Source organism: Misgurnus anguillicaudatus, chromosome 15, assembly GCF_027580225.2.
Source record: "Misgurnus anguillicaudatus chromosome 15, ASM2758022v2, whole genome shotgun sequence".
In the NCBI taxonomy this organism is placed as follows: Eukaryota; Metazoa; Chordata; class Actinopteri; order Cypriniformes; family Cobitidae; genus Misgurnus; species Misgurnus anguillicaudatus.
The window spans coordinates 32,435,132-32,462,083 of record NC_073351.2 but is presented as its reverse complement, the minus strand read 5'-3'; the positions used below and the strand labels follow the sequence as shown (position 1 = coordinate 32,462,083).

The 26,952-nt window shown below is 37.1% G+C and overlaps 1 protein-coding gene across 1 annotated transcript in view; it reads left to right on the top strand.

Moving 5' to 3' along the window:
* The window catches only part of wtip (WT1 interacting protein), a 36,122-nt gene extending 14,094 nt beyond the window's left edge, over positions 1-22,028 (top strand). Inside the window, exons 3-8 of the mRNA XM_055174962.2 lie at positions 7,371-7,438; positions 13,465-13,527; positions 15,968-16,098; positions 17,310-17,361; positions 17,722-17,790; positions 19,859-22,028. Coding sequence (XP_055030937.2) covers positions 7,371-7,438; positions 13,465-13,527; positions 15,968-16,098; positions 17,310-17,361; positions 17,722-17,790; positions 19,859-20,011 — 536 coding nt within the window. The 3' untranslated portion in view covers positions 20,012-22,028. The remainder of the gene's footprint in view (positions 1-7,370; positions 7,439-13,464; positions 13,528-15,967; positions 16,099-17,309; positions 17,362-17,721; positions 17,791-19,858) is intronic.
* Positions 22,029-26,952: the final 4,924 nt, after the last annotated feature.

The following is a 26,952-nucleotide window of genomic DNA, read 5'->3' as shown; positions in this document are numbered from 1 at the left end:
TATTATATAAAGGTACATAAATTCAGTGTTTATTCATCTGTCTGAACGTCTCCGAATGTGTCATGTTTGACCCGGCCAGCGTGTTTTTGTAATGTGTGTGTTTACGCACCACAGGGCCCTCCATTACCTGACTCGCCTTGTATTCTCCTGTTTCCTCTGTAAGCGAGAAAGAAATCACGACAGTACAGTCGGGTACAACAGCTGTTCAGTTCTCTGTCTTTCATTGGCTCTTTCCCTCCACACAGATACAGTTTCCTCACGCTTCACAGCCACTGCAGATAATTTACACGTAATGCTAGCTGTGTGCTGCGAGCGTATTGTTCAGCGAAAGAATGAGGGCCGGTAAACCGGATGTGTGGCGCTGGGATTTAAGAGGAACTAGACGCCACTTTTGAGACTATAAAGAGTTGTTGAAGTTCACAGGAATTTGAACCGTGACGTTTAAGTGTGTGTGTTTGGATTATCTGATGAATAAGAAGCATTGGTCGATCTTAAAAACGTCATCGTAAGAAAGATGTGCAACATACACATTGTGTTTGGTTTGTTTAGATATTGCAGTGTTACACTTTTTTGAGTCATATCAGGTTTCCTAAGTTATATTTTTGTGAAATGACTGAGTAGGTGTGGCTGGTGGGACTAAATTGTATATCACATGGTGAGTGATATATAGTAGCAATATGTTTTATGTATTACATAACCATGTAACAATGTCTATTTTTGGATAATATCGTCTTTTAAAGTCAGTTTAAAGTCAATTCAGAGAATTAGTTCACATTATATATACAAGTTATGTATTGCTGAAACACATAGCAAAGACTGTGAATTATGTAGTACTGAATTGTGAAGTTAGATTGTTTTTCACCATTTCGAAGTTTTTTTTTTTTGGGTGGGCCTAAAATCAAGGCTAAATTTCAAGAAAAAATCTTATTACTAAGAGAGGACTTCTTTGATCACATGTTCTGGGATTCTGTCATTTTTAACCCTAACCTTACCCTAAAGCAGGAGCATCTGCTGTCTGGATGAGGGTCTTACAGAAGGAGTCTAACAATATTACAATTAAATTTAAAGTGACAGAATGGATGAGAACGGATTTAAAACAGAGAATGAGAGAGAGAGAGAGAGAGAGAGAGAGAGAGAAAGGTTAAAGGACCATGCATGTGAGACCAGCAGGCCTGCACATGCTCTGAACCGCTGAATAAAAATCCCCTTTTAAAAATACACACTCAATCTACAGTCTGGAAATTATACGAATTCCCAAACATGTACATACATCCTTTGAGTGACTCATCACCTCTACTATCCCATCATGCACTGGGGTGAACCCACCTGGAGATGATAAAGACCTGCGTGTTCTCTTTGTGTGGACAGAAATGACTAACTGCTTTCACCAATACAGTCTTTACTGGTAAATTGCAGGACCATTTTCAGTCGAACAAAAAATATAAAATTTGAGGCGAATAGTGCATTGTTTTTCTGGAATCATGCCGCCCAATTTGCGTCATTCACATCACCCTGCGCAAGTTGATTACGTCTTTTTGCATCTTTGCATTAGCTTTGTATGTAATCTACTCATGCAAATTGTTGAATTCGCGTTTGGCGTGTGCACCCCATAAGACACCCTACAGCAGGGTTAGTCAACTGTAAAATGAGGGCCTCAAATCTTCTTTATCCAGCCAGCCGGTCATCTTTATCTGCTTTAAAAACAGCGTGGTTACTTTAAAGCTGCCTTTCCACTGTACTTGACAAATGACGGCCGATAAACCGGAAGGAGATTATTATTAATTATTAAGTATAAATATATTCGTAGATTAAAGGTTCTTGTGCTGGAATGAGCTTCTCTCCCATGGTGACATAGATTTACAATTAAAATGAAATTGCATTACGACTGCCACTAGGGGGCGAACTCCGACAGTCGTGTCCGAATGTAGTGTACAATGAAAAGGTGGCTTAGCCTACATATCTTTAAAATATTTAAAAAGAAAACATGAAGTGCAATTTTAGTTATAAGGAGAAGACTGTCTATGTGTTGTGAAAACTTAAAATGTAACAATTTATGAATGTTAAACAATTATAAACAAAAAAGTTTAAGAGCTCTGCATTACAGTTATTGCTATACAAAAATACATGTGTTGATTATTTACACTTGCACTTTTTTGTCCAATTTCATAGTTGAACTATTAACATTTGGCTCTTGCAATTGTTTTTGAAATATTAAAAAGAAAATATGATTTTTTTTTTATTCAAAATATTGGATACAAGAAGTGTGCAACCTTTTTGAAAATGCATTTTTTTTAATAAATGACCTATAGCAAAAAGTAACAAAAACAACAAGTTATAACACATATAATAATAATATAAATAATAGATTAAAGTAAAAAATATATAAAATGTAAAATTAGGGGTAAAAGTTTAGCTCGCATCATATTTTTAAAATCTGTCCCTCGAAAACTAGTTGAAGACCCCTGCAGTACACCCTATTGAACTTTCTGTATATTTGTACCTGTGTGTGTATATATATATATATAGTCTCTCTGATAGCCCTTGTGTATTCTGAATAATTAAAGTGCACCTATTTTGTTTTTTAAAAAACAACGTTATTTTGTGTATTTGGTATAATACAGTCTGTTCGCGTGTTTTATGGTCAAAAAACACATTATTTTCCACATACCGTAAGTTTTTGTAGCTCCAGATTTTACTCTCTTCCTGCACGAATTTGAAAAGCTCTGCGTCCCTGATTGGCCAGCTAATCTGTACATTTTGATTGGCCTGAATACCTCTGACGTCAGCTGGAAATGTGACGCTCCTTACAATGTTTGAAAGATTCGCTGCGAGTTCAAAGTGGGAGGAATTATGAATTATACCAATCCCAGGAAGTAAACTGTTGCCTACAATCCGTGTGTTTGTTGTAGTCCAAGAAAAAAGATTTACGTTGGAGATGATAATTTGCGTCATCGTTTACTTTAGGTACTAATGTACTAATACTAACTTACACATCAAAGGAAATGTAAAAACTTGAATCGGACAAAAGGTGCTCTTTAATTGACCTGTCCACACTATGAAATTTGCCCTACCCGAACAGTCAATATAGAGGAGAAACAATCCCATCAATGACAGACATGCTAAATACTTTTAGGTAGTATGTAAGTATGTTTGCCACAGGTTTGCCAGACATTTTTACCGGTAGCGGTAGGTATTTGCCGAAGGTTCGTTGAAGAAGAGTTTGCAAGTAGCAGCAAGCTGTCCGATGTGACCGAATGTTTCTGCAAGTTCATCACTACCAACAAGGAGCTGCGTAATTTGGCTTAAATAATCTGCAAGAGAGTATTAGTTGACTGTGGCCATAGTCTTTGACAAAGGCTGACAGAATGGAGCTCACCCCTTCCCCCTGTCTCTCGGTCTCTCTCCTTTGCCTGGTGTTGGTGTTTGGGGGGGGGGGGCAGTGGGACCAGTCGGTGACCTCAGGCCACAGGAATGTCCCAGTTTACTCAGACCTCTCTGTGTGTGTCTCTTTTTGTGTTAGATTATGTTCCCTCCCAGACATTTGTCAGCTTCAGAGATCCACTGATCTCAGCTTCATTGCTCGTGTTGACACACAGGTTCAAACGTGCTCGTTCACCTCTCACTGCTGTCGCGACTGTTAAAATCCTGGAGCTTCACCTGAAGCCTTTACACACAGTTTGAAAAAACAGGTCAACTTATTAAGTTGTAATGCTAGGGTAGTTCATTGGTAGTTGTCAAGGTATTGCTATGTGGTTGCTACAATGTAAGCCCAAGTCAAGCTAGCCTAAACCCAGGTCTGTGATATTCTGCTGTCTATTTATAGCTCAGGTCTTTGGGATTTTTTGCTTGTTTATCCCCCTAGGAAAAATCGCAAGTATTATCAGTCAAAACATTTAAAACAATTTGTTTTCTTAAACAGCTACACATATTGAAGTATTGTTCAAGTACAATCATAACCTTCACCCGTTAATTGGCGCCGTCCCGTGAGCAGGACACCTAGGTTTATTTCAATATTTTCTATGTAAATGTTAATCTATCACGACAAACTATATATTGTTGAAAAGGTCTAAGAATGTAATTTTCATATTTCAAAACCTTTTAGCAGTAATAATAATGCAGTAACTGTAATTTATTCATTTGTGACACAAGTATGCAGCAAACCTCAAAGCAAACCAGCACAAACCTCAGTTTTTTGACAATTTTATGTTTTAAAAATTATACTATATTGCATTTTTATTTATTACAAATAAATGTAAACTGCTTTAAAAAAAAATAATATTTTCACCTCCAGACACTTCCCTAAAAAGCGTTGAAGTGTCTTCTTTAAAACCAAAAATTACTAAAATTAAAACCAAAATTAGGCTTCTAGACCAAAAAAAAGTTATATTAATTTAAAGGTGTATATCACCTTTTCACCAACCCCCCACTCAAAAAGGTCTGCGCCAGTTAAAGGGTTAAAGGGATAGTTCACCCAAAAATGAAAATAATGTCGTTCCAAACTCATAAGACCTCCGTTCATCTTCGGAACATAGTTTAAGATGTTTTACATTTAGTCCGAGAGCTTGTTTTCTCTTCCGCGTCTGTTGTGAAGCGCATGCGCGAGACTAAAGTCACATGACTGCAGTGACGCGGATGACGTACGACGTGGCTGACGTGTTATCTGGTGCGCCCCAGTTTTTGTGTGTGTGTGTGCCTGGGCTTTGTTTACAGTCTGAGGAAAATGCACGCTGTAAGTTTGAAAAATTTTTTTTGCAAACATGTCTGAGGATAACACGTCATCCGCGTCACTGCAGTCACGTGCCTTTAGTCTCGCGCATGCGCTTTACAACAGATGAGGAAGAGAAGACAATACTGAATAAAGTCATAATTTTTGTTATTTTTGTTATTTTCGATGCTTCAACACATTTTAACTGACCCACTGATGTGACATGGACTACTTTGATGGTGTTTTTATTGCCTTTCTGGACATGGATAGTATACCGTACATAGATTTTCAATGAAGGGTCAGCAAGCTCCCGGACCAAATCTAAAACATCCTAAACTGTGCTACGAAGATGAACGGAGGTCTTGCGAGTTGGGAACGACATAAGGGTCAGTCATTAATGACATTATTTTCATTTTTGGGTGAACTACACCTTTAACCCTAAGTATGAGTAGTAAGCAGTACTAATTAGAAATCTTCTATCACCTCTGTGTGTGAATCTCACTTTAACTCTCTGAATTAAGCGGAGTGTTCGTTTCTCTCAGCCACTTTGAATGTGGCAAGTGCATAAATTTTGAGGTGGTGAAAGGAAATGAGATGTGTTCCCTGAACGTTGTAAATTAACAGACAGTGCTGTAAGACAAGCAAAGAGGAAGATCAGACTGATTTATGAACTCTGTGGGAGAAAGAAAGAGAGAGAGAGAGAAAGAGAGAGAGAGAGAGAAAGAGAAAGAGAGAGAGAGGTCACTTAGTGTGTTTTCTCTGTGTGTGTGTGTGTTAGTGATAGAGAGAACCTAGTTTTGTGTTACCATAAAAAATGGTTTTTATCTGACCATCAACTGCCTGCTTAGACCAGAAAGATACCACCAGGTGATGACCAAGTAAAGGGGGCATGTACACCAAAGCATTTAAACGCGGCAAAAAAAAACGCTAGGCGGACACAGACTGTGGGCGCTTGCCAGAGTTTTTCCAGCTAATCGCTTTGGTTGCTATGATATTTCTGCTTTGTTTATCGGTCGTTGAACGATTCGCTATTTGGTTGTTGTGATATTTGTCCCGCCCCTCCTCCATGGTCACTGGACGGCCGGGTGAGAAGTGACATTGACGAGCTGAGCCTTTCCCACAAAGATGAAAATTTTTTGCGAAAAAGCTGCTTCCATTTTTAAAAGCGCTAAACTTCCATTGAAAACATGAGAACCGTTAACCCAAATGCAAATGAAATCTATAAACAAGTAATTTTCTGTAATGTATGATAATAAAATCTATTGGGCTAAAGCTCTAATATCTTATATATTGATAATACTATACAGTTATTTGTGAAGTTACTCCCCAAAAAAGTAACTAATTGCATTATTTAGTTACTTTTTATGTTAAGTAATACTTGCATTACTTTTAAGTTCCTTTTGCGTTACTTTTTCTTACTTGGCTGAGGCTTGATCTCTTTCAAACCTTGCAGGTGTTTTTAGTGACTGAGAAGTTCTGCATTCAGAAATTGCATATTTTCATCTCAAAAAATGTCAAGGTCTGGCTTGCCATCCCCGTTTTTGACTCAAACTGTTTGACTCCGCTCAGGCGCACACGCATAGAGTGCGTCATTTTACGTGACTATGTTCAGTTTAGCTCAGTACATTATATATTTTTTCAATCAAATTAATTAAATTTATAAAATAATGCATTACTTTACTCGTTACTTCAGAAAAATAATATTATTACATGATGCACGTTACTTGTAATGCATTACCCCCAACACTGACTGAAAAAGAATGCCAGCTGCACTTCCATTGGAAACAATTGAAAAGACGACGTACACCCCCCACACCCCATATGTGAAATCAATTTGTTTCCATCTTTCTACTTGAAAAAGTGCAGTAGAACAGTGATGCAAATACTGAGAACGGTTAACCCAAATGCAAATGAAATCCATAAACAAGTCATTTTCTATAATGTATGATAATAAAATCCATTTAGCTAAAACTCTGACGGTGAGTAAAGGATCTTTTATATTGATAATTGTACACAGCATTTTTATTTGTCTTTTACATTTCAACCATTAAACAGCAAAATGCTAAGTAGTCAGCGGCCAAATATATGTATGTATAGTGTGTATGTGAATAGATTACAGTGTAAGCCTGCCAAACAGAAAGACTTAAATAGATTTTAAAATCGTCTGAAATGTTTTTTTTCTCAGAAATACTCACTAGAGCATCCTTGAAACTTATAAATATGACTTTTGTACTCTGTGCTGAAATAAACTTGTGTTGGACAACCCTTTAAATGCTCGTAACATGGGTGCAGTTTATCAAATGTTCAGTGAATCATTTGTAGGTTTGAGGTCTGATGTTAGTGGTCTCACAAATGTAGACACTTGAAAAGCAAGTATCTGAAGTCATCCTTAGTATTTGTAAGGCTCAAATACTGAGGATCAGATTGGCTTTAGGGTATATAGGATACAGTAAACATCATTAGTTTAGTTTACTAATAGCGATTGTAAGGTCTTTGTGTGTTATGGGAATACGTCACTAATTAACACAACATGTATCTCATTACACAGACCAGCATCAAAGATCAAACATATTCATCCTTTTAATCACTTGATGTTGTCAATTAAAAATAATTGTAACATCTAAGACATTATGTGCACTGTCTAACAGCGTTTGATATTTTTCAGGACGGAGGCTGCGAGGGAAAGCTTTCTATAATGTTAACGGAAAGGTTTACTGTGAAGAAGACTTCCTGGTGAGTATGATAGTTTAGTCTGAATGACTATGATTATGAGTAAAAATTGTTCAACATGTATCTGGGAAACTATGAAAGGTCTCACTTTCTCAATGGTATATTTTGTCATTGTGTACAGAACAAGCGTCCTCAACATTCACAGGTTGTCTGGTACCTCTACACATCCTTGTGTTTAATATGATATACTATATTGATATGAAAAACTAAATTTGGCATTATATATATGTTGTCATAGAAACAAGTATTCTTTTAGAATCCGATCCCAGGTTCCCATCTCATGGTGAAAGTAAATCAGTCCATCAAACACTGTGTTGCTCTATAAGTGTTTTTTGACACAGATTGTTGTTACTGTGAAGTTATGCGGCATTCACACTATAGGTTGCGGTTGGCTATAACTGACGCTTACATTACCAAGTCATTACTAGTCTCTAATTTGGCAGTTTACCATCTCTCTGACTGTAGTCTTGAGGCTACGTAGGACTGGACAAAACTATGCAGTGGATGGAGGGTAATTTTGCTAAAAAAACACGTCATAACATTGTTTTATTGGTAACTTTCTTGTAAATACATATAAAATTTCTATTACATTACTACTGTTACTGTTACTAATAAAAATGATCTCTGGGGGCCCCAAAAGCACGTGGGCCCTTAGAATCAACCTAACTTCCTCCCTTTAGTGGTGACCCGAAAGACAAGCGTTGATATCCAAATTTTTGCGCAAATATCTGGAAATTACTGCCACAAAATCAGTCATTTTGATCGACAATTCGATTGACAATTCTAACTATAACCAGTGTTAAAAGTTACTTTTAAAAGTAATGCATTACAATATAAAGTTACTCCTCAAAAAAGTAACTAATTGTGTTTCTTAGTTACTTTTAATGAAAATTTACTTTTAAGTTAATTTTGCATTACTTTTTCTTACTTGTCTAATGCTGCGTTCACATCAGCCGCAGTAGAGGCATCAACCACGAGTGATTTCAATGTTAAGTCAATGTGAAGACGCGTTGACGTGCGTCTGGAGGTCTCGCGGCGCAAATGAGGCGTTTAGTGCGGTAGACGCGATTCCATCTCATTCGCGCGTCTAGTTCACGCGGATGGCGCGAATTGAGCGTTGGTGTGGGAAACGTGCGAGTTGTTGTACATTTGACGGAAAACCACGCCGAGTCGCAAAAGCCCCTCCCATGACGCAAATTTCTCTGATTGTCTCGATGACTAGAATTTCAAGGACGGCTATTATGCGAGGATGAAGCGAGTACACTCAAAATGTTCAAGCGTCCAACTACGCCCGGTAGACGTGAATTTGACGCCTCAAATGCATCTGGTGTGAACCCAATATAAGGCTTGATCTCTTTCAAACCTTGCAGGTGTTTTCACAGTACATTTTTTTTGTTTTTAATCGAATTAATTAAACTGAAAAGTAACTTGCATTACTTTTTTAAAAAAGTAACTCATATTAATGTCTACATTTATAAAGAAATGCGTTACTTTACTCGTTACTTCAAAAAAGTAATATTATTACGTAATGCACGTTACTTGTTATATGTTACCCCCAACATTGACTATAACTATATCTAAATAAGCGTCCACACACGAACGATAATGTTGTGTTTATTCTAGACAGTGTTACACTCATGAAAATGGATGACCTGCTGGCGCGTTACAGTTCTTTATTTTTAAAGTTATATTTAAGGGGCTTTTTATGCCTTTATTGGGACAGCATAGTGGAGAGTTGACAGGAAACTGTTGGATTGGCAAAGGACCTTCGAGACAGGAATCGAACTTGGGTCGCCGTGAGTGCCATGTCAATGCAGCAAACACAGGGGTATTGACGCCAAAGTATCCTGTCCCTTGAATCTTTTTCATTATAGTTGTGGTGTAAGAATTTTAGTTTTTTAAAACTATAATCATCATCTATAGTGTAAATTACCCCTACTCAGATTTATGGTTGTAGTTGTGTAGAAGCATTGGTAACATTCAGTGAATATCAGTCCAGCTCTGATGTTACACCAGCTGTAGTATAATCTCTATAGATAGCTGTAATCTCTAACAGCCTGTCTGAAAGGTGGAGGAGGGACAGTGCTATTGTATTGGTCACTGGTCATTAGTGGATGGATGAATAGATTGATAGATGTCCACATGTTTTAACTCTCTTGGGAAAACAGATGCTTGACTTCAGTCCACTTCCTCAATTCACTTTAAGTAGACCTTATTACACAAACACACACACACACACACACACACACACTTACCTGTATATGGTCACATTCATCATGCAGGTATCAGCTTTCCGTCGTTGGCGTTCCAATGTCATAATCACCACTGATGGTGATCAATTAACAAAAATCTAAACAATTGCATCGCATCCCTTTTTTATGTAAGTTGTGGTGTTGCAATATTTTTTTGATTGATTTTGCCATTTGACATCATTCATTTAAAAACCCAAATCCACATCTCAGTCACTGGGGTTCCTGCAGTACAGATGGTTTGTCTAAAGGGGTTGGGGGGGTTTCCTGGTATTGATCAGCCCTTCCCATCCCCACCTGCTGGCCCACTCAACAGTTAACAAACACACGTACGTGCACACATACACACACACTGTTGAATAGCATCTCACAGCGCTCAGTGATGTCATCAGTAGGGAATGAAACCTCCGGACGGAAGGTTCCCTGTCGTTAAAAATCTGGGCTTTGGTACCGACAAAAGAATCCAGGGATCTTCTGTGTCCTCTGCCTCTCATTTACATAGCGCATAGTGTTTGAGAACATCCTCACACTAATGGCTGTGCTCCAAACCCTTGTCACCCTGGTAACCAGGTCAAAACCCTTTTCAGGGACAGATGGTTTCCCTCAGGGTCGCGTTGTATTTAAGACGCCCGCAACCTGTCAACTCTTTGGGACCTCTGAAGTCTATATGTAAAATGTAGATGTTTTTATTCATGTCATGAGGTGCATTGGTTTAGATCCTCATCATGGTGAAGAAGAGGAACTGTTTGGGAAACTAGAGGAGGGTGTGAGTGAGTTCTTATAGAGGTTCCTATCTCCAAAACATAAAGCTGTGCATCTTCTCTGATGATGATAGACTGTGAACCTCATCTCATGTCCCAAGAGTTTGATCAGATGTATTAAGAAGAGAGGTACTGACTGACCCTCTTAGGATGATCAGAGAGCACCAGCGCCCCCATTAAAACTCATTCATTAGATCTGTAGGGCTCCGTGATTTAAATTTGCATTTAAGGAGTTGACATTAAAGCCACATATGTCAGAGTGTCCAAAAAACACTTGCACATTCTGATATATTTCATGGAGGTGTATACCTACATTTTCCCAAAAGTTCCTGTCAATATCTTCTAGATACAGACTCGATGGCAGAATCTTCACATCTCAATTCTCCAGCGGCAGCCATCTTTGTTGTAAACGGATTCAACACAAGCGCTCTTTGGTGACGTGGTTGATTACGTTACTGTTGATCATCTGTCCATCATCGTATTAAAGGATTAGTCCATTTTCTTAAAAAAATCTAGATAATTTACTCACCACCATGTCATCCAAAATGTTGATGTCTTTCTTTGTTCAGTCGAGAAGAAATTATGTTTTTGAGGACAACATTCCAGAATTTTTCTTATTTTAATAGACTTTAATGGACCCCAACACTTAACAGTTTTAATGCAGTTTAAAGTTGCAGTTTCAAAGGACTCTAAACGATCCAAACAAGGCATAAGCATCTTATCTAGCGAAATGATTGCCAGCGCGACCTCACGTAATTGCGTAATGACGTGGAAAGGTCACGTGTTACTATATGAAACGCACATTTGAGGATCATTTTAAACAATAAACTGACACATAGACATTAATTAGTATCATTCGTACACTTGTAAACACTGGGGCGTAGTTTCGCATACGTCATCCGTGACCTCTTGACATGATGACGTATTACGTGAGGTCGCGCTGGTGCCACAGGACTGGAGGGATAAGAGAAGTTCGGGGTTAAAAAGTGCATATTTTTTATTTTTCTTGCCAAAAATGACAATCGTTTCACTAGATAAGACCCTAATGCCTCATTTGAGATCGTTTAGAGTCCTTTGAAACTGCAATTTTAAACTGCATTTTTGGGGTCTATTAAAGTCCATTAAAATTAGAAAAATCCTGGAATGTTTACTCAAAAAACAAAATTTCTTCTCGACTGAACAAAGAAAGACATCAACAGTTTGGATGACATGGTGGTGAGTAAATTATCTGGATTTTTTTTAAGAAAGTGGACTAATCCTTTAAGCCCTCCCTGACATTTTGATTGGTTCGACCAGCTTTGGTTCGAGCATAGTTGCGCCACAACGGAGCGATTCCAGACCGAATCTCCCGACCTAAAATGTTGTGGGCGGGGCTTAGTTCGGCTGGCACCCAGGCTAAAGGATTTGTAAATCTAGAGAAATTTCTATTTTAAATAATGTCTCGTCTTTTGTCTCCCTTGTAATTTTCGCCCTTTTAGTGACTTAATATCCCCGCTATCCTCCGGTTGTAGAAATTGTAGGCAACACGAGTGGACAAATGCGGAAGTGGCGGTTATACAGCATCTAACACACAGCTGTTGTGACTTGCAGCTAATTCATTTCGATGGCATAAAAAAACACATGAATTCATGAACATGATTAGGATCTCATATGTCTCTGGATGATAAAAACAACATCGTTTCACCCTTTTTGATAACGTCATTAATGGGTTAGTTCACCCCAAAATAAAGCAATAAACCCCGCGAAGCAGTGGGGTTACAGTGCATTTTATAACAGCTAAGGCTTCGCGTCGTGCCTAACAACGCCCCTTAGCTGTTATAAAATGCACTGTAACCCCACTGCTTCGCGGGGTTTATTGCGTTTATAAAACGGTTACTTCATATGCATAGCAGGGTTTCACAAAATGAAACACAAATAAATTGTAATAATATTAGTACAAATATTACTCTTCCGCCAAACAAAGTAGTTCCTCAGAATCAAGTGTGACTGCAACAGAGCGCAATTCTCAAGCAACACAGACGCAGCAAAGACACAATGAAAATATGATTAAAGACTGTGGTGTTTATTTTTATAAATCAACATTCATCTAAAATATACATTAACATTTATATCGTGCAACTGTTGAAGTGATGATCAAATATGCTTGGAAGCATGCTTAACTCTTTCCCCGTCAGTGTTTTGTTTTTTAGTTGCCACTCAGTTTTAGTTTAAGGCCTTACAGAAAAATTATCTTCTTTAAATAAACATAAAATATCAAATGAAAGAACAGATCATCCGCTTTCCAACAACAACAAAAAATTTGTTCTCTTATCAGTTATCACCTCTCAAATTTTCAGCTGAAAGCGGAGATAATTCAATTTTTTGTGAAGAACTTTTGTAAGACATCAGATTCAGAGCCATCAAAACTTACACGTCAAGCTAAATCCACCACAACGTTGTTGTGTCAGTGTTTAAGTTGTGTAAGATTGCCATCTAGTGGATAATAGCGGAAACATCAATTTAAGACAAAAACCAACCCAGAGAACGTTTTCTCTTTATTGACGAAATGACTCAACAATATTTATTGACATAGAACGCTTTCAACCAATCAGAATGAAGAACCAGAACGAGCCATTTTATTATTACAATTTTATCATAAATCACTTACTCCTGTGTTGTTCCAAACCGCCAAGTCCATCGATTGTCTTCAGAACAAATTTGTAGATATTTTTGATGAAAAACAGGAGGCTTGTAACTGTCCCATAGACTGCAGTTTAATTTTCCCAATCAGGCTCAGAAAAGAATGAAAGACATCGGCAAAAAGGTCCATGTGCCATCACTAGTTCAATAATAATATTATCAAGCAACGAGAAAACTTTTGTCCGCAAAAAAAATTTTTTTTTTCAAATAAATAAAATAAAATCGTTCGTTATGTTTTCTTTGCACACTTAAGTGTTCTCCTCGCTTGTGCAGTGCATTGGGCAGACAATATGTTAAAACAGAAGGACACCAACATAATGAGCTCTCATTTCTCTTTTAGTATTCTGGGTTCCAGCAGACGACAGAAAAATGTTTCGTATGTGGACATCTCATCATGGAGATGGTAAGAAACTCCAGCATCATCACTATACAGTCCCCAGGGATGTTGTATTTCCGTAGGCCAATCCAGAAGTTAGCGGGACACTGCCCAGCAAGCAAAAACCAAGACATTGAAATGACGGCTAACTATAGACCCAATATAGACCGGCTATGAGTAACCCACTAATACCCTAAATAGCCCTGAATTTGGTTACATGCCATTTTTGCCAAAATAACTTGTATGATATTCCGACATGTAGGCAAAGTCAACAGGTGTTCAAGGTCTTTAGCTTTCATTTGTTTTAAACTTATACATATCATCTATTCTTGAGCTATGGAAGACATCTATTAGACTTTCACTGACAGCCCAAATTTAGCCTGCAGCCCAAATTGCTTGCTGGGTGGTTGCCTCGCCAAAAAACATCTTCTTTTTCTCATAGACTTATTATCCAAAAATAAGGTGTGTGTTTGACAAAAGAATAATGGTCCAACAGGATAATCTTCACAGATGAACACAACTTTTATGAATTTTTAAGTGTAAAAAAATGCGTTTATTAGAAATTATTAAAACTACAAAAAGCTGTTTCTTGTCATCACCACCAAGCTTCCCACAGCTCTTTCAAACTTTATTAAACACATTCAAAAACATATTTTCTTATAAGGAAATATTCTGTGGATGAATATTTGTTGGGAATTGTGCCCACGTTGTGTTGTTTTTGAGATCTTTATGCGGGATGAACTTTAAAGTCCCCAACAAGGTCTGTAGTCCCATGTAGCATCTTATTAACAACCACCCTTTAAAAGATACATAAAGCTTTAAAAAGTCACGTGTGGAGGTGGTATTGGTATGTTTTATGTCGTAGAATAAAACATGAAAATATCTTGTGCTCGTGTTAACCCAAGATGTGACTTGTTTTTAGTGTTTAACCAAGAACCCATTAAAAAACCCATTGACTTTGGGATGATGAACCAGATGTGCTAAACTGCTAAAATGCTTTTGGGTAGGGCTGCACAATAAATTGGGGTGAAATAATTACATAATCACCAAAAGCCTTAATTACAACTGTCCATGAGCTGTACACATTTTTGTACGTTTCGGCAGTATGTTTGGGCACCAAATCAAGCGAATTTAATATTGATAAGTTGTATCCTTTAGCCATTCGTTTTGGATTTTTTACTAACATAACTTCCATTACTTCGCAATTACAATATCAAATTAAATAATTGACGATTATGATTTTTGTCATACTTATGCAACCCTACTTCCGGGTTTTGCCTACAAAAATGTGTCATCCCTGCAGCACTATTACTGTTCATCATGATTTATGTTTAGTTATTTAACAAAACTTCGCACTATTGTGCTACTGAATCCTTCATGTCTTTTTTATGTCAAAATCTAGTTCATCTAGCTCTTGTATCAAGAAAAGAGGTTACTTTCGAAATGAAACCTTTTTTTGTGATCTTTTAACAAAAAATGTTATGGCTTTATTAATGTTTCTTTGATTAGATGTAGAAATCATGTTATTGTGTATTTGGGTGATTCTCACGAAAACTTGGTTTTAAAAATGTCAAGCATGAAAATGTAAAAATTGCTTAAATTTACTTTTTTCCCACGAGACATTGAAAAACAAAGCCTGGAGTAAATGGGAACATTAATTTAAAAACTTTTACTTATCATTTAACACTTTTTGTAACATAATTTTAAAAATTAGTCCTAAAAAATCTCATTACCGCAACAGTCAGAAAACATCAACACTGACATATTTTCAAAATGACATGACAAACCTGAAAGAACATAATTTGGAGATTCTGCACATGCATTTAAAATCAAAGTATTATGCTTCTATTAATTAAATTAACATTTAATAAGCATCTGTTGTGGTAATGATAATCAAAATGTCGTGTAAGCATTCTGACAAGACAATATTTCAAATTAACTGTAAAAAAATGATCTTACCTGGTAGCCATCTTGAAGTAACTGGTCCATGTGCTTGGTCACTCAAAATCAAACTTTATTAAAATTCTGTATGTGTGCTTAAACTGTTCTCAAAAAGTGTTGCGGAGGATGAGAACATCAGGCATGGACACATCATTTTCCATTATTATTATACATGAATATTCAGTAAATATTTTTTCTGTCATCTAAAGTAGTCTAGCAAAACATCCATTTACTTTTTTTTCTTAATATTTTTGTGTTAATTTGATTAAATTACAACATAACGCATGTTCAAACACAGCCGGACACATTGCGGTAATGAGAATTTCAGCAGAAAATGAGATAAAATTTACAATTATAAATTCTTATGTTGAAATCAAAAATTGTGCAAGATAGAACACAGTATTGTGTTAATTCTGATGCTTTTTAATGTTACTATATTACACATTTTAAAGCTAAAATCATTAGTGCCGTGGTGTTTCAATGGTTTCGTGAGAATCACCCATTTGTGTGTGTTTGTGTGATGCAGATCCTTCAGGCTCTGGGTAAAGCCTATCACCCAGGTTGTTTTCGGTGTGTGGTGTGTAAAGAGGGGCTGGATGGTGTTCCTTTTACTGTAGATGTGGATAATAACATCTACTGCGTGAAAGACTATCACACGTGAGTATCAGAATAATAAAAGCGACCTATACGATTTTTCCAGGTATAAAGCGGGTCACTACAGCAAAATGTGTTGATTTAATGTTCATTAACTCATTCCCCACCAGCCTTTTTTTAAAAAGTTGCCTGCCAGCATTTTTTGTGATTTTCATTAAAGTTTCACAAAATGCCTTCCAGGAAAATGTTATTCTATAAAAATATAAACATACATATATATAAAATGAAAGAACAAACCCCTCTGCTTTCAAACAAACAAACAAATTAACACACAAATCGGGAAAAAACTTTTTTATAACCTCTTAAATATGGGTAGTTTTTTTTAAATACCAAATTTTGAGCAAAAAGCTGAAATAATTGCATTTTCATAAAGGAATTTTGTCAAAGATCAGATTATCAAAACATACACAGAGTTTAAAATTTATTAATTTTTTTTACTTCAGTTTTTTATAAATTGGGTAAGAGCACCATCTAGTGGATAATAGCGGAATTAAAGATTACCATAAAAACTCAACAGAAAAGCGTAATTGGCAGGGAAATTTTTCTCTTAAAGGGATAGTTCACACAAAAATGAAAATAATGTCTTTAATGACTCACCCTCATGTCGGTCCAAACTCGTAAGACCTCCGTTCATCTTTGGAACACGTTTAAGATGTTTTAGATTTAATCCTAAGGCTTGTTCACCCTTGGTTGAAAATCTACATACGGTATACTGTCCATGTCCTGAAAGGTAATAAAAACATCATCAAAGTAGTCCATGTGACATCAGTGGGTCAGTTAGAATGTGTTGAAGCATCGAAATACATTTTGGTGCAAAAATAAAAAAAATTACGACTTAATTCAGCATTGTCTACTCTTCTGCGTCTGTTGTAAAGCGCATGCGCGAGACTTAAGTCAAGTGACTGCAGTGACATGGATGACGTGCGACGCGCCTGACGTGTTATGTGGTGCGCCCCAGCTGTTTTTTTTTTTTTTGTGCGCCTGGGCTTCGTGTACAGTCCGAGGGAGACGCAGGCTGTAAGGTTGGAAAAAAAACTTGTCTGATGATAACACGGCATCCGCGTCACTTTAATTTTTGGGGTGAACTATCCCTTTAATTGACGAGATAACTCGTCAATGGCGGGGAAAGAGTTAATGTCATTTCTGTAGGGCATGTCAGTCTTTCTATTATTGTCATATTAATAATGTTGCTTTATTCCTCTTTATTTGCATAGGGTTTTTGCTCCCAAATGTGCCTCATGTAACCAGCCCATTCTACCAGCACAGGTATGATTGTTTGAATATTTCAGTACAGTGATATGACCCTGGACCAAAAAAAACAGTCAGAAGGGTCAATTTTGAATACATCGTTAATAAAAATCTTAAATATTGAGAGAAGTTTAAAGTTGTCCAAATAAAGTCCTTAGCAACACATATTACTAATGATAAATATTTTTTTGTTTATACGATAGGACATTTACAAAATATCTTCATGGATCATACATTTTTCTTAATATCCTAATGATTTTTAGCATAAAAACTATCATTTTGACACAAACAATGTATTGTTGGCTATTGCTACAAATATGGTCCAGGGTCACATACTGTATATAAGACTTGTGTTGAATTGTATGTGTGTGTTTCCAGGGTTCAGAGGAAACCATACGTGTGGTGTCCATGGATAAGGATTATCATGTGGAATGCTATCACTGTGAGGTAATTCACACTTTTTATTTGTTTTATTTCCGAAATGTTGGTTTGCTGCTCGTCGACACCTAACATGGGTCAGTTTTTCCAGGATACTGATCTTCAGAGCTGAGATGTTTTTTTTTGTACATTAGATCATGACTGTGAAATAAACACACATTTATATTGTGAATCATTGACTGATGACATTTCGGTGTGGGTCAACCAGCTGAACTTTGTGTCAGATACACACAGATACTTTTCTCATGGAAACATTTTCAGCGTTCACACTCCTGTACTGATGGTGAAATATTAACAACAGACGTGTGTGAATACAATAATAAACAATAAAAACAGACCACTGGTACTAGTATAATTTATTTGTGCTAATGATTGAATTTTGCGCAATATTGGTACTTATCTTTTTTGTGAAGTGCATTTCATTACTCTTTCCGGTTGAACTGCATCATTAAGTTGAATTAAATTGAATAACATTTTCAAGAAATTTATTGTACATTTTTTCTTTGGGTTATGTCCTCACTTTAAAAAAAATGCAGCATGAAGTTAAAACAACTGTTTTGTAAATCATACATATTCTAAAGGATAAATCAATTTTCTTAAAAAAAAAAAAAAAATCCAGATAATTTACTAGCCACCATGTCATTTTAATGGACTTTAATGGACCCCAACACTTAACAGTTTTAATGCAGTTTAAAATTTCAGTTTCAAAGGACTCTAAATGATCTCAAACGAGGCATAAGGGTCTTATCTAGTGAAACGATTGTCATTTTTGGCAAAAAAATAAAAAAATAAGCACTTTTGTACCACAACTTCTCGTCTTCCCCCGGTTGTGTGACGCTCCAGCGCGACCTCACGTAATACCTCATCACATCAAGAGGTCACAGATGACGTATGTAAAACTACACCCCAGTGTTTTCAAGTGTGGAGAAAGAGGACCGTTCTGACGTTGTTGTATGCGGAATGATACTAATTAATGTCTTTGTGTCAGTTTATTGTTTAAAATGGTCAGCAAATGTGCGTTTTATATATGTAACTCGTAACCTTTCGATGTCATTACGCAATTACGTGAGGTCGTGCTGGCGCATAACACACCCAGATGAAGACGAGAAGTTGTGGTTTAAAAAGGCATATTTTTTATTTTTCTTTCCAAAAATGACAATTGTTTCGCTAGATAAGACCCTTATGCCTCGTTTGAGATCGTTTAGAGAACGAAACTGCAATTTTAAACTGCATTAAAACTGTTAAGTGTTGGGATCCATTAAAGTCCATTAAAATGAGAAAAATCCTGGAATGTTTTCCTCAAAAAACATTATTTATTTTCGACTGAACAAAGAAAGACATCATTTTGGAGGACATGGTTGTGAGTAAATTATATAGATTTGTTTTAAGAAAATTGACTAATCCTTTAAGTTTTGTAACATACTATTTTAAGTTTGGACATGTGAATAGTTGACATAACTTTGAAATTGTTTAACTTATTTTTTTATGTTAAAGTAGCATAAAAATATATGTTTATTTTACAAAAATGCTGAAGTGTAGTATTAAGACCACAACATCATCTGTCATTTGTGACCCTGGACCACACAACCAGTCATAATTCACATGGGTATATTTGTAGCAATAGCAATACATTTTAATCAAAATTATCGATAGGATATTAAGTAAACACCATGATCCATGAAGATATTTTGTACATTTCCTACTATAAAAATATCAAAAATGTATTTATCATTGTAATATGTGTTGCTAATGACTTCATTTGAACAACTTTAAAGGTCATTTTCTCAATATTTTGATTTTTTTTTGCACTCTCAGATTCAAGATTTTCAAATAGTTGTATCTCAAATATTGAGATACAGATATTGCCAAATATTGTCCTAACCTAACAAATCTTACTTCAAAGGAATGCTTATTTATTCAGCTTTCAGATACAACAATTATTAAAAAATGTTTTTGTGGTCCAGGGTCATATTAGTATGTTCACTTTATGACCATTTGTGTTGTGTTGATATGTTGCTTAATGTGTACTGATGTGTTTATCTCACTGAGGTCTTTACAAACAATTGTGTTTTTTCAGGATTGCGGTCTGCAGTTGAATGATGAAGAGGGGCATCGCTGTTACCCGCTAGATGGTCATCTGCTGTGTCACCGATGTCACCTACATCGGTTAAAGAGCCCTTTATCTGCCCACCCACCCCCAAGTTATCCTCTACACGTCACTGAACTGTAAACGCACGGGCTCCTGCAGGACAATACATAAGAGTTAATGACATCACCCGCTCGCCCTCAGAGAAAAAGAGAGATCATCATGTCTGTCCTGCCCCTAAACACCTCTTTTTTTCCACACGTTTAGGGTTTATGAGACACAAATATTTTCATACCCAAACATCTTCTCTTTACCATGGGGCTTGACTTTCCTCATACACACAGATTAGAGATCTGTTGGGGGAGCGGAGAGCCGTGTGGTCCCGGTGTGAGAAACAAGGGCGCCACTAGGAAAAGAATATGTTACTACTAATAAAAATGATCTTTGGTGTGGGTCCCACCTTAGTGACGCCCCTGCTGAGGATAACTGAAGACACTAAACTCTAAACACAGCACTGAATGTGAAACAGACTTTTTTGTGCCTTCATCAAGAACTTGCATTAATCAGGACATCGCTCCTTCACTGCCTTTGACTTAAAAAATATCATTCACCCAAAAATCATTATTTTGCACCCTGAATCCCGTATGCTGTGTTTATTACGCACAGTAACCTCAGCTGTCGTATGAATATAGCACACAATACATACGGATTATGGTCAATGTGAAGGTCAAAGGAAAAGAGCCCATGGTTCTCGATCTTCACTGTTCCGCAGATGAATCGGCACGGGAGTGGAAGGAAACATGGACAGAATTACTTAAAGCACAGAATAAATGCATAAAGCTGTCAGCGCTGCACATATTTCAAAATATTTCACGTGAATCTTTCTGGATAGGGTCAGATAGGTTGTTACCGTCTGACATCAGCAGAACGGACCTCTCAGACGCTGCTTTATGTCTGGACGAGTGCTGTGAAACCGCTGAAGCGTCAGGTGCCTTCCTGCATCAAATATTTGAGCAGACACATGGTTTTGTGTTTCAGAAGGGGCCGGAGAGGTTGCAGATGTATACAGAGGTCAGTGCTTTTGCCTGGATGTGCTGGACTCAACCAGGCCAACCAATGACCTTCTGTTTATTGTCCCAACAGTGAGGTTGTCTTGTGTGTGCGACAGTGTCGAAACCAGGTGCGATGTGGTGAAGCAGACAGGGTTTTTCGGTGGCTCCTAGTGGTCCAAGTTTCCCCTGGATATGGAGAATAACAGGGATTGTTTAAAATGTGATTTCCATTACATATATTTAAAAATTCTGGTAGTTTCTGAACTTAACTGAAGTTTCTGGTTGCTTTTTGGGTAGACAGATAAATGACCTGCCACATCGCACCTAGTTATGACAGTGTGAGTATGTGAGAATTTGTGTGTGTTCATGTATACTAGTGGCCGGGCCACTGTGTGTGTGTGTGTGTGTTTGCTCATACTTGTCATATATGCAGTGACCACAAAAAATACTTCATACAGTTGTGCCACATTTAAAAATGTCAAAATATCACTGCATAAAATATCTGAACAGGTGTCATTCATTTATAAGACGTGCAACACAAGCAAAACATTTCGACCTTGTTCACACTGTCAGTTTTAATCCCATTTTTGTGCATATCCGTATGACTGACTGTCCACACTGTGTATCACGACTGTTTAGGTCTGATTTGTGTGTCCTGTAAAGCATTTTCTTTTTCTAGAATAGCTGCATTGGTTTCTGGCAATGACGTTGGCGTGAAATAGGTGTGCTCGATTTAAATCAGCACTGTGCAGATATCTTCACATCGACAACAACACAACAACCTTGCATCTGACTTGCTTACGTTTTATGTGGTGTGTCAACACAAAGAAAAACTTAGGCTATGTTTACACTGCAGGTGAAAGTGGCCCAAATCTGGCTTTTTTGCCCAAATCTGGCCATTATCTGATTTTCTTATGACAGTCTGAATAGCACAAATCCGATTTTTTCATAAAGGACCCAGATCGGATATACTGTATATCTTATGTATAGAGGGTATGCATTGATGTCACATTTCCACGTGACCATGCCGGAGCACTCCCTGTTGAGTGGCAAACGTACAACAAAATGGCTAGTTTTCATAGCGGCTGCTGCGCAAATGCCAGTAAAACTGACTATTATCAGCTTAAATTAAATTTAGTTGGACTTGATAGCAGAGGTGGACAATACTTAGTTACATTAGTTACATTTTGCAAGCTTCTGTGCTTTATTAGGTTGTTTGTATTGGGAAAAAATATACTACACTACATTCTAAAGAATAGAATCATACTGGCCCTCATTTATCATTCTTGCGTAGAAACGGGCGTATATGTTGGCGTAAGATTATGCTTACACTCCTCTCACCGCCTGATTTATGAAACTGTGCGTACCGTTGATATTCAGGTGTACGCAATATCTGCCCTTCATAAATGCCGCGGCTGAAAACGATCGTCATTAGAATAACACGCCCATATAAATTCAAGTCTCCACCTCCCCCACGCCCTCATTTTACGACATTGACACATGGAAGACGGCAAAGAAGACAAACCGGGGAAGTGGAAAGAAACCAAATTGTTTTATTTGGGAGGTTAAAGAGCCTGATTAAAGACACATTAATAATTGCATGACATTTTGTAATATTTGTATTATTATTTTTATTATTAATGACGCTTAATTGATATTTAGAAGAATAATTGTTTATTATTATTATTATTATCATTATTATTTACTGTTGCCTACATCTAAATTATATGTCTGCTAAATGGTTCGGTTAAGTTTTTTTAAAATAATATTTTAAAATGATGTAGTAACTTTTTTGTAGTGTGTTGTTCTGTATTTACATACAGTTGTTTGTTAGCTAAGATCCAGTTTGATACGGAGCTCCAGATATAATTCAAATTAACAATTTGTTTCCACGACATCCACATGTTTTACACATTCATAATTTGAAGTAATAATACTTGTAATAGTAATTACAAAATATCATAATAATTAATTCCAAGGAACAAACTGTTGAATATTGGGAACGAATTTTATATTTATGGCCATACTTTAGACTAAATAAAAAAGGAAGTGTCCATAATGTAGCATAAAAGATAATTCGTGGCCATGATTTGTCCGCATGTCATCATGATTGGATTTATGGCTCCATTCAACACAAGCATTTTACCTTACCTATTCATAGCTATTTATTTATCATCGAATGGTATGTAACTAGCTTACCTTTTGATGCATTATTACCATGTTTTCGTAGCAGATCCTTGTGCTTTCTTGCAATGTGCCGCTTAGATTCCAGGATTGCTAAACTTTTACAGTCTCTCCGCAGTCCCTTTCAATGTTTTCTTCCAGTCCAATCTTAACTTTGATTTTTACTTTACATTTATGTATAAGACTTGAATTCCATAACTTATTGCTAGACGTTTCTACAGATTCTCGAACTAGCAAATTATCAAAGGGCGTTCTGGATTAAACGAGCGGTCCTGAGCGAGCGGAATTTTCGGAAAAAGGCGCTCTGATTGTATTACCGCACCGCTCAACGCTCCGATCCGCTCACGTGCTCTGCCCTGAAACGGCTCGCAACTTAAGGAATACATATGCATACAAATCAAATGCTTTGGTAAAGTCACACAAATTAAACATTGAAGTTCATGTTGCATAAAAATAAACACTGAAGTTTATAATTACTATGTTTAGTTTTTTTTACAGTGGGTCATAATATATCATATATTTTAGTTTGTCAGTGCGTTTTGTGGTGTTAGGAAGTGTTTGCGCATTTCTGCACTAACTCAAAATGTGCGTACACCACCTCCTGAGCAGGCGTAGGATTTGAGCGTGCCGTACGCCAACGTCCATATTGATAAATCTCAAAGTCACCGTGGTTTTGGGTGTACGCCAGGTGTACGCTGGAAATTTGGTGTACGCACTTTTGATAAATGAGGGCCACTGTGTGTATTCTTTTATATTGCATATTTATTTAATACCTAATTGCATTAAAATTGTGTAAATTTTACTTGAGTAAAAGTATGTTAATGTACTTATTAATGAAATGTAATAGAGAAAAAATTATGATAATATGCTTTGGAATGTATGTTTTCCAAAGAAAAACACGAATAAAATACAAATACTTGAAAAATACATTTAAAGGTGCAGTGTGTAAATTTTAGCAGCATCTAGCGGTGAGGTTGCGAATTGCAACCAACGGCTTAGTCCACTGCTCACCCCTTGCTTTTGAAACACATAGAGAAACTACAGTAGCTGCCAGCGGACAAACATGTCATCGTCGGAGACAACTTAGTAAAAAAATTGTCCGTTAAGGGTCTCTGTAGAAAAATGGCGGCACAAAATGGCGACTTCCATGTAAGGGGACCCTCTTTGTATGTAGATAAAAAGGTCTCGTTCTAAGGTAATAAACACATAACAGTTAATTATGAAAGGTCTTTATACACCCCTGATAATATAGTTTTGTATATTATTTTGCATTTCTGTCAAGAGATCCTTCTAAAAATTACACACTGCACCTTTAAGTAGAAAGTTAAACCTCTGCTTGATAGTGACCCTAGCAACTTGTCAACCATCCTGTGGTCTTCTTGTTAATCTGTTAGTACAGTCTATCGCACAACAGCTTTTTCCCATTTAGACGTGTTTTCCCCGCGTTTTCACTGAATTCACGTTGTACTCAAATGCTGCCGCTCTGTCTTTTGCCACTCAGTGGGCGTAACCGCAGTCACTTTCGCGTGACATCATGTGCATACCCAACCTGATCTCACGAATTTCCGTGGGATGGTCGCGGAAGTTTTTGCTCATTTTTCCGTGGCCCTGCCACGGACTGTCTTTTTCCGTGGCATTCTCGCGGATTGATTACTTAACTGTTTTGCCCTATTTTCTTACCATTGTCGCTTGGGGTTTAGGGTTAGATTTACATAAAATGACATCCTTACCCAACCCCAACGACAGGCGACAATGGTTTAAAGTTTAGAAAATATAAAAGAATAAATCTGAAAAAATTTTATAAATCAATACTTAAAGGGACATATTTACGCAAACACTAAATCTAACCCTAAACTGAAGCGAAAATGCTTTGAAAATAGGAAAAAGCAGCTGAGTAACCAATCTGTGAGAATGGCACGGAAAAAGACAGTCCGTGGCAGGGCCACGAAAAAATGCGGAGATCCGTGAGAATGCCACGGATAAATTCCGTGACTATCCTACGGAAATTGGTGAGATCACGTTGGCATACCTTCTATTGCAATGCGACTTCAGTCCCGAACATCCATGTTGCATTTCATCCGCCTTTTACGTCATTGAAATGCACCAGACGTCACATTTCTGTGTTGGAGGAGGCGGGAAAATGATGTTGTGTCGTCTTCTGCACATGCGCATCACTACAGGGCCGTATACAGTTCACACATGAGACAATGTGAGGAACAGCTAAAAAAAATCTGATTTCTTATGCTGGGTACACACCAAAAGATTTTTTACATCTTATAAATGTGATGGACCAGAGTCTTGACTGTGAACACAGGAAATCTCGCAAAATCTCGCGAGACTTCAGAATAAGCATGGCGGACGATATACAGGAAGAAATTTTATTGATAGTGTTTGGAATGATTTTCACTAAAAATTCAAGGGGAATAAAGACAAGGGTTTGAGTGAAGTTGTGGAGAAAGCGGGAACATGGTCCATCTCTGCTGTCCACATCAACTTCACTTTGTGCTGCGCCATGACTGCTTCCATTTTCCATCATCTCGCTTTCTGATTGGATATTGTTTCGTTTCACATGATAATCTCAAGAGTGTGCACGCGTTTGTCCTCGGGGTTCTCCCCACACACCAGGATTTCTGATTCGCGATCGGGGCGGCTCCGACATTCTTCCGATCAGGTTCAGACACTCTTAACACGCCTCACACCAAGGGAAAATCTGATAAAATAATCTGTACAAGCATCAAGATAATCGGGACATTGCTAGGATTGTCGGAAGGGGTGAAATCAGCCCGATTATCTTTTGGTGTGTACCCAGCATTAGCATTAAAACCTGCAGTGTGAACAAAGCCTAAAGCGGATTTCCAGAAATAAATAGGATTTCAAACCACATACTGTATTAATGTAGCTAGAAATGGATTTGTAAAAATTTGGATTTCATGTGGGGTATGTAGAAAATTTCGATTTAAACTGACAGTGTGAACAAGTCTTTGTATGTTGGGTTTGAAATGATAAAACGGTAGTAGTATCACTGAAGTTGAATAGACTTTAAACATCCAGTAAAAATCACCTTGACATGAGCTGATAAAAGTTCTTAAAAAAAATTAAAAGCTGTAGCTTCATTTTTAACATGTGACACTTGCTGTGATGTTTTGATATCTAATGCAGTGATATTTTTACGAGTGAGGCGAATGTTCAGATGTTTATTCGGGCTGCTGCATACACCACACAGACTGTAATACTACTGAACCGCAGACACAAACATGACTGTGTGTGCTTTCTCTGATCTGAGCGACCTGTTGAGAGTTTGTTTGTAATCCATTGACTTAATATCTGCAAAGCAGATTGTAAACCTTTTGATTCACTGGTTTGAAGGTGATGATTGCTGTACCAGAAGCACATAATGTCATTCTACTCTTGTTTTTAGAGAAAGAAGCTCCCAGGTATTTTCTAGGTTGTATGGACCGAATCTGTCGCATGCTGTTAGTTACCACAGAAAGTTAAATGCATTAACAGTTATGCACCTGTAATGTACGTCTGTAGAGCAAACGTATATCAGTTCATATATCTACAAACTGATGTAGGAGTTATTTTCTGTGGTGATGAACAGTATAATTTTCTGAATATGTTTCATGTCTCATATCATTCCCTAAAGTGTGTAATGTTTAAAGCGTGTAATATGTTTGTCTTAATCCACATTTAAAACATACTACTATTGCATAGCACATCCTAGAGTCCCTGTAAATAAACTGTTTAGAATGTATTACCTGCATCTATCAGAGATTCAAACGAACGCTAGCTTTTCTCTCACGACTTTTTTTATCGTACAATGTTTTGATTTCCTAGATATTTCATAAA